The sequence below is a fragment of the Theobroma umbraticum genome, unplaced genomic scaffold (genome assembly GCF_002168275.2).
Source record: "Theobroma umbraticum cultivar Fairchild unplaced genomic scaffold, ASM216827v3 scaffold_302.0, whole genome shotgun sequence".
Lineage (NCBI taxonomy): Eukaryota > Viridiplantae > Streptophyta > Magnoliopsida > Malvales > Malvaceae > Theobroma > Theobroma umbraticum.
Genome location: NW_018397287.1, coordinates 783,395 through 792,754, shown reverse-complemented (window position 1 = coordinate 792,754; position 9,360 = coordinate 783,395). Strand labels below are relative to the sequence as shown.

Sequence of the window (9,360 nt, the reverse complement as noted above, 5' to 3'; positions counted from 1 at the left end):
GTTTTCCCCACTCTGATACTAACTGATGTAGTGAATTAATGTGAAAACAAAGGCTAGTACTTAACAAAAGCTTTAAAATTGATAACCAAGTTTCAAATGTAAAAACTTACACTCAAAATTTGAAAGAAAATATAATATTATTTAATAATTCCAACAAAAAAGTTGTCTAAAAACTAAGCCTAAATGTGCTATTTATAATAGCTTAATCCTACTTGACTTAAACTTAGAGTGCAAGTAAAGTAAATTAAAATAAAAAAGTATTCTATCCTAGGTTTCCTTAGAGTACAAGAAAAGTAAATTCATAAACCTATACTTACTTATCATCTAAGTAAAATAAAATAATAGAAAATTTCTATTATACCTATAATTCCTAATAAGACTTCAAACTAAATAAGAAAATACTAATATTACTTGTCATCAATCTACATCACTAAAACTACAAGCATTGAAAAAAAACACAAAACGAAGTGTAGATAGTTTATTTTGGTTACTACCTATTCTTTTTTACCATTGTTTTATAATTTAATACTATACAAGGAATAATGAGAACAACTAGAATAAGTGAAGCATTGATTCATACAAAACAGCTAGAACGTGTGAAACATTGTTTCACACAAAAGAAATAAAGTAAGTGAAACACTACTTCACGCGAAACAACTAATACAATTAGAATATCTACTTCGTTCAAAACAACTACGTCACATGAGTAGCACTGAAAGTAACTTGGAATAGATGGTAGGATTCATGGATTACATTCATAGATGTTTTGGAAAGTTAGGCTTGATGGTTAAGAGGTTTTCGTCTTAATTTTTCCCTCAGTACAAGTGTTTTTCCATCTCACCCTTACTTTGTTCTCTTATACTTATTTACATAGACCTTCTTCCCTTATCTTGTTCTCTTGTACATTTTCACATGTACCTTTTTTCTCTTATGTTGTTCTCATGCACGTTTTCATGTATACCACTTTTCTCTGACCTTGTTCTTGTATAAATTTTCACATATACCTTTTGTTTTCTTACCTTCTACTCAATAATAGGTCTTATTACATTATAAATAACCATAAAACACCCATTACTTCAATGGTTATATAATGAGTTTTTAACTATTACTCATTATTTGCAATAAAACCACTATTTTAGCATCCACATAATAAGTTTTAAAAACAGTTATCCATTATGTATATTACAGCTTTTTTCAATATATGTTACTTATTATGTGAATTAAAACCTATTCTTAAGTAACTTTTTTCTAACTTTATAAATAAAGATTTCACAATTCATTTGAAAAGGAGATTTCTAAAGGTAATACAATGTATTTTCTCTCAAAGCTTCCCTTTCTAATTATCTTCTACTCACTAATTCTTTATTTATTCCCTTCTACTCATCACGACACTCGATACTTAAAGAATTGCTCCAATCTTCCTCTTCATTGCCTTTAGTACACTTTTACTTTTTTTTTTAATACACTTTTACTTGTTTGCAACACCTCCTTTCCCATAAAGAACCCCTTAATACAAAGCATGAACCGATATGAAAATTAAAGAGAAATGCATTCTTACTCCATATCAGTTAATTACAAAGAGACTTAATACATATCAAAAACATGTAACACTTATTTAATGCATAATACAAGTGAAAAGCCTAGGTATCTTATCAAGCTATGCAAAACAACACGTAATACCATATCTATTGAGTAAGCATTTGGTTTGTATCAACTAGGTCAGTAAGCTTGCACACATGCCATTGTTATGTAAGTATTCCATGCAAGTGTTAATGTCAACACTCCTCTTTAATATTGGCATTTAAAACTTTCAATTTGTTTATGAGGTCTTCAAACTATGCCTTGGCCAATGTTTTGGTCATGATGTCTACCTACTAATTCTCAGAATTGCAATGCCATACTAAAACATCACCGTGTTTTTCTACATCTTTGATGGCATGATATTTCACATTTATGTGCTTTGTCCTTCCATGATTGTTAGGTTTTTTGTAATCGCAATTGCAGACTTATTGTCTACAAAAAAGATGGATGAGTTCTGAGAGAAGTTAAGGTCTCTTAGTAATTTTTTGGTTTGATTAGCATTACTAAGTAGCTGTCACATGTTCAACCTCAACAATAGATTGAGCTATACCTTGTTTTCAAGAGTTCTAAGAAAAAAATATCATTTCCAAGAGTGAAAACATACCTTGAGGTGTCACTGGAATCATCAATGCTCACTGCCTAATCCTTATTAGGAAAACCATGAAATTTGACATTGTTTGATTGAGTGAAATCAAGACTAAACTCAACAGTACCATTCAAGTACCTGAGGATTCTTTTCGCAATAGTAAAGTGAACATTAGATGGATGTTACATAAATCTTGATAGCAAGCTAATTGAAAACATTATATTTAGTTGTGCAGCACAAATATAAAGTAAACTCCTAATGAGGCTTCTATAGGTAATAGGATCATTCAATTTCTTATGAGAATGAACAGAAAACTTTTCATTGTTGACCATGGGAGTTTTAATTGTTTTGTTTAATGTTACAAATACCATTTAAGAAAATTTAAATAAACTATTATTTTTCTATTATGTTCAATTAAGTCACTTTAAATAAGTTTTTTTTTTTTTACGTTCAATCAAGCCATGCTGTTTTTATTTTGAATCAAACAGACTTTTATAATTAATGGTTGACTAATTGTTAAAGTGTCATTTGTCATTTTATATTTGTATAACAGATGTGGAGGTAAAAAATATCACATAATTATATAATTATGTCATGTCATAATTTATTATATCACATTAGCATGCCACGTTTAGGAGTGTGGAGCGGTCGGTTGCTACTGGGCAAATGATCGCAACCGTCGGTTATGGTAATCGACGGTTGCAATAACAACCTTCGGTTGTTTCGATCGGCCTCGTCGGCTGATCGGTTTGGTCATCGAGGGGGACCCCTTCACCCCCCGAACCAACCGAATAACCGGTGATTTCTTTTTTCTTAAGGGGGCAGAAAGACAAAATTGCCTTTCATTAACCCCCCTAAAGGCTAAAGCAGCCCTTACCCCTTATTTCCCTGACCGAATTCCCTCCTCCCCCCCCCCCCCCCCAATTTCATGCTTTCTGCCTCTCCCACACTCCCTCTCTAACCCCTCGAAATTGAAGTCAACTCACCCTAAAAATCAACCGAACCGAGACTCCTAAAAATCGACCAAAATCGACTTACATTCTATATGGTTCGATCGATTATAATGTTGAAATTTTTTTGTCAGTTTTACCAAAAATCGAATTGAAACTGACCGAACCGAGCTATGCACACTCCTAGCCACGTTAGCACCTATAACAGAGAATGACAAGTAACATTTTAACAACAATAGTCCATTAATCATTAGTTATTATTAGAAATATAATGAATAATGTTAAAAAAATTCCAAAATTATTCAAAAAAATTCAAATAACTCTTTATTCTTTTATTGCATTCAATCAAAACCTTTATACTTTTATTTTGGATCAAATAAACCGTTATGATTAATGGTTCACTAATTATCATTAATCAAAACGTCTATTATCATTTTATATCCATGTGGTGCTGATGTGAAAGGTGAAAAATGTGATATAACCATGTCATTATGCCACATCATTATCTATTATGACATATTAATATGTCACGTTAGTTACACGTCAACGCAACTGGTATAAAATGACAATTAATTTTTTGATTAAGCCAACCATTAGTTATAAGGATTTTTTTTAAGTAGTTATAAGAGTTTATTTAATTTAAAATAAAAATATAAAAACTTATTTAGTTTAAAATACAAATATAAAGATTTAATTGAACGCAATAAAAGTATAAGAGTTTATTTGAATTTTTTTGAATAGTTTGAAGGTTTTTTTAAATATTATAGTCATAATAATACAATAAATATATTATTTGTTTATTTAATTAAAAAATATCCAAACAATATCTAATATTAATTGAATTAAATATTTATTAATTATTTATAAATAATTAATAAAGTTGCAACAAATTATATTATTTTAAGACAAAATATCTATTTTGAAGACTAAAAAGACTTAAATTGAACTATTTAAGTAATAATTAAGTCTTTCGTCTTGTTCACTGTTTAACTATTTCTCTTTTTTTGGTAAGAGTAAAATGAGTACAAAATGGCATCCACCTTATTTTATTGATGGAAAGTTATACAGAATAACTTATAAAATTTAAGAATTATATTATGTTGAGACGCAACAGTCATTTTGAATACTAATACGCATGAAGTATTACAATAACTTAAAAAGGCTCGAGGATATTTTACCCAAAAAAAATATATGGAGAATAAATATCCAAATGGAGGCGTTGTAACCGGTTTCTAATGGTTATAGCGAGGAGCTAAGCCAAAGGTGGTCGAAGCTACAATGCCAGCCAGCATTTCCCTCATGCCTTGTCTACCCGCAAACCCGCTTCTTTCAATTTCATTCACAAAGCTCGGAAGCAAGACAACCAAATTTATCCCACTTGAAACAAATGCATGGAAGATTAGAGCCGTCATTGAATCTTCTTCCTCGTCCTCGGTGTTTGGGTCTTTCCATCAAACAGTTGGTGGACAAGTTTTGCCAGAAAGAGGATGTTTTGAAAAGGATAGAGTAAAGAGCCAAAACAAGAAAAGGGTATTTTTCTTGGATGTTAATTCTCTTCGTTATGTAGGAAATAAGCCAAGTTTTCAGTCTTTTGGCCACTGGGTTTCTCTTTTCTTCTCTCAAGTCAGCCTCACCGACCCTGTTATTGCTGTAAGCTTTATCTTTCCATTCTGTTTTAGTTAGTATTGGTAAAAATTGAATACTGTATGTACCCTTGTGTCATCTTGGTTTCATCTAGCTGCTTTTGACAATTTAAAATAACAAGTTAGTATAAGTTTGAATATTGCTTGCTGAGTTTTATGATCATTTACCTGGGTTGCGTTTGGTAACATGCTGCTTCCTTTTTGTTTCCAAGTAAAATCGAAAAGTTCATTTGGATAGAAAAGCAAATACTTATATTTTTGAAGAATTAAGAGTTAGATTTCAATCTGGGTAGTAGAAAAATGCATGATTTTGCTTTTATATGGATCAATTATGTTTGAATATGTGTTGCCATTTACGTATTTGCTCAGTTTTAATAAATATGAAGATGATGATTTTGCATTTTGCATTTTACTATTTTCTTTTACTTTTTAACAACGCTTGAAGAGTCAACTTGTAAATGGCAAAGGCAAGTAGCAAAACCAACAATCAAACAGAGTCCTATTTTTGTAGATGCAATAACCTGATTGTGGTTTTAGACCTTTCTTATGGCATTATTATTTCAACAAATGCTCAACGTAGTTTTGCAGGTTTTTGATGGTGAAAAGTGTAATGAGCAGCGGAGACAGTTATTACCTTCATATAAAGCACATAGGAGGAAATTCTTTAGACAACCAACAACTTCTAGAAAATTTGTCAGGAGTCAAGTTGGGAGGTCAGAGCAACTCATAATGAATGTTCTCAGAAAATGCAATGTGCCAGTAAGTGAATCTCTTTAGTTTAATTTTCATTCTGAAAACAAAGTTAAGAAGCTTAGAGAAGAAAAGTAATATGCTTTTATTGATTTATGAAAGACTGTTCTACCTTATGATTTTGGTGTTTCGTTGCCAGCACGATCTGTTTGGGTTCTACAGAAATTAATGCTATACAAATTAACTTGTTTACAGTAACATTACTCATGGACAATAAGGATGAATCTAGATGGACAAAGAGATTCTTTTAACTAGCTTAATTCAAAATATTGTGGAGATTCCAAATATACCTTTTTTACAAGAGAATTATACCATGGCTTATCATAGTTGTTTTGAAAGCAATATGCAGATGAATTATTGATGCTAAATTTTTGGTTGATCCATGTTTGTTTTATTGATTTTATTATTGAGAACCTAAATCATGCAGGTCGTAAAAATAGAAGGAAATGAAGCTGACGATGTTGTTGCCACACTGGTGGAACAAGTTTTACAAAGAGGATACCATGTGGTTATCGCTTCTCCTGATAAGGATTTTAAGCAGTTGATTTCTGAAAATGTTCAAATTGTGATGCCTCTGGTGGAATTAGACCGGTGGTCCTTTTATACTCTGAAGCATTACATAGCTCAATATAATTGTGATCCACACTCTGACTTGAGCCTTAGTAAGTATGCAATGCTTTTTCCTTTTCCTTCTCCTTTCCTTTTTTGTGATAGTAACACCGTGATCATCAAATTGTTGACTTAATTTCGCACTTAGTTGCATATCTATTGATGAAATATTTACAGTGGTATAGTTTATTGACAATTCTGTACTGAAAACAATTCTTAATTAGAAGTACCTTTTTTCTTCTTTTCAAAACAGCTTGATGTCCATGTGATTATTTATATTCTCTAGAGACTTATTTGCTCTTAACTCTTTTTTTTTTTCATTTTTCTCTTCATAAGGGTAATCTTATTAATAGAACATTTAGTGTTGAGGTACAACCAAGAGTTGTTGCTAGTAGACACTTTCAGTGCAGCTTCTGATTCCTAAAAGAGTTCCTTTTCACAGCTTCTGAAAGGAAGCAGCCTAGTTTGGTACACTGTGAAAGGCTAAGAGCTGAAAGAAGCTGATTCTTTCTCCTAGATTTAGTTTTAATTTTACAATTAGTCTGGTTCCCAGTTCGAACAAAATGTTCTGCGAGCTTATTTAGGGCATGCAGTATTAGTCTTATAATATAATCACTGGAAACTACTCACTGTGTAATTTAAATGTATTTACTTAGATTATATGAGTTGTGTTCTTTTGAAGAAGTAAATGGAGGTGTGGGGTAGTGCCATGACATTAGGCTTGCTGCATAAAGAGCCTTAAAAGCTTGCATTCCTGTGAATCAGCTAGGTTGATCTAGTACCGATGGTGTCTCTGTCTACATATTATCAGGATGGGTTATTAGAAGTATATTACATTTAGGGGTTTGATTTATGTGGTGTTAGTTGTGTTGCTTGTGCAGCAGCAATTGTTATATTAGTAACCAATGCAAACTCCAAAGGTTTCCTCAATGACTTGTTTAAGTTTACGAAATATCCAGTTTTGAGAATCGAGCCCTAAAGACAGAAGTTCCATTAATTGAAGGTTGAAAAGATGGTACTTGGTTCATATGGGTTTCTTTAACGATTCCAGTAAGAGAAAGTTCCGAGGGAATATGCTGCCAGCCCTTGTGTGATTAAAAATACCTCTCCAATGCTTAATTTTTGGTTTTGGTAAATAAGTGCTCTTTAACACTTCTTGTTTTAATTTTCCCCTAGTGTTCTAGACCACTTTTGGCAACGTGTGCGTATCTAATCATTAAGTAATCTTGTAGGATGCATTATGGGTGATGAGGTTGATGGTGTTCCCGGGATTCAACATTTGGTTCCTGGCTTTGGTCGGAAAACTGCCTTAAAGCTTTTAAAAAAGCATGGCTCACTGGAAAACTTACTAAATGCAGCTGCAGTGAGAACTGTTGGCAGACAGTATGCGCAAGAGGCCCTTACAAAGTATGCTGATTACCTGCGGAGGAATTATGAAGTTTTAGCCTTGAGGAGGTACCTTGTTTCCTCCCAATGAGCACCATGGTTTCTTGTTCAGATTCTCCATATGGTTTTGTTGTTTTCGAATTCTATGTGGTTCTCAATTTCCATAGTTCACTCTACTTTTGATACAGGGATGTTGATGTTCATCTTCAAGAAGAATGGTTGGTTGAAAGGGATACACGCAATGATTCTAGTGTTTTATCTAAATTCTTCAGATCATTGGAAGATACTGATAAGCCTACTTCTGAAACTAGATCTAATTTCTCAAATGGTTACGTCCTTAGAGCAGGTAAGGTTTCAATATCTTGATGATTATATGGAAGACTAATTTAACTAGGAATTAAATGACTTGTATACTGTAACAGTGTGAATTCTTGGACAATTCCTAACCTTCAAGAATCCTTTTAGTGCTTTCAGAATCATGAATGCGTCATGCAAATTGTTTACTTTTGAATGCTCTTTTGTCTCCTAAAACTAATTATTGATGGTTCTTTCCTGAGTCTGATGTGGTATATAGATGGAGCTACCAGAAAGAAGCTGATCTGCATAACTTTCCTACTTTTTCTGTTCGAACATTGTTGCTTTTACCAGAAGATTTGGCTAATGATTGAGCATAAAAAATTGTTTTTTGAAGCTTACAGTTTGTTGTAATATCCCCAGATGACGATTAACAAGCTAGAAAACCAAGATTTTGGTGAGCGTAAATTGACAGAGCTCAATGTCAGCTTTGTTTGAATATCAGAGGAGAAAATGAGTAGTAGAATTTAAGGTATAAACACTTATGCATTTTTGTACTATGGATCTATTTATTTGCAAGTAGGATACATCTGATAATCGTAATGCAGGACGATAAGAAGTTTAAGGGATGCGGCCTTGTGGAGTGTGGATATTATTCCCAGAAACCAAGGATAAATTGTGCAGTGAGTGAAATAAGATTGAACAAGTTTCGATGTGTAGCCTGCAGCAGTTACTGCTATGAAAATTTGGAATCGTGCATTTCTTAAACTGGAAATAATAAAACTTCATGCTCTGCATTCTATGTTGGATTTCTTGGATCATTGCAGTTTTGAGATTCAAATCTGTTGTATGTGTAATACAATCCTTGGTATGTAGTTTATTCCATGCCTTCTCAATGTTGGTTCCCATCTTACCACTTAGAATTAACCAGAAAAAGAGCTCTTCATCCAATTCACATCTCCCTCTTTTCCTTATTTCTTTTTTTTTTTCCTTATCTTTTTCTTTTCTTGGACTTATTAATGTTGCTTGAGAGTATGAATTTCCGTTTCTCCTTCAGTTCGTTAATAGTATTTGGGAAGAGTTAAAAGGAGGAATGTGATGGTAAAATTCTTTGGAATTCGACGTAATTTGATTTAATAGAAAAATTAACATTTGTTAAAAGTTCAATATTTCAATTTGAATTGTACGAATAATTAAATTTAAAATTATTTGATTTTGAAACGTTCGTTTAAATTCAATTCAATTTGATTTTAAATGTCAACAATTTAAATATTATATCCAATAGTCACATACTGAACATGTTTTTTCGTAATGGATTCATTCTTCTCATGATGAACATGTTATTTCAGACATGTTCTTCTCATTATGAACATATTTTTCTTCTAATAAATATATTTTTCTTATATGTACTCTTCTCATGATGTCTAATAAACAATTTCTTGTTAGCTAATTCTAAACAATCATTTCTAGTTGATATATAAATAAGAGTCTTGCTAATTTATTATATGAATTAGAAACTCAACAGACTCTCTTTGAGATATTAATTCTAAATAATCCTCTC

General features: G+C 32.0%; 1 protein-coding gene across 2 annotated transcripts; it reads left to right on the top strand.

The window, feature by feature from the left end:
* Positions 1 to 4,267: 4,267 nt before the first annotated feature.
* LOC110428563 (5'-3' exonuclease family protein) lies at positions 4,268 to 8,746 on the top strand. Of its 2 annotated transcripts, none has more exons than XM_021444422.2 (7): positions 4,268 to 4,647; positions 5,349 to 5,519; positions 5,938 to 6,172; positions 7,352 to 7,574; positions 7,694 to 7,851; positions 8,223 to 8,331; positions 8,408 to 8,746. In XM_021444422.2, exons 1-6 carry the CDS (start codon positions 4,396 to 4,398, stop codon positions 8,231 to 8,233), a joined length of 1,050 nt encoding a protein of 349 aa, XP_021300097.1. In that variant the 5' UTR covers positions 4,268 to 4,395; the 3' UTR covers positions 8,234 to 8,331; positions 8,408 to 8,746. The 2 variants fall into 2 exon arrangements, with proteins under 2 accessions (XP_021300097.1, XP_021300096.1); XM_021444421.2 differs by having other exon boundaries at positions 4,269 to 4,767.
* Positions 8,747 to 9,360: the final 614 nt, after the last annotated feature.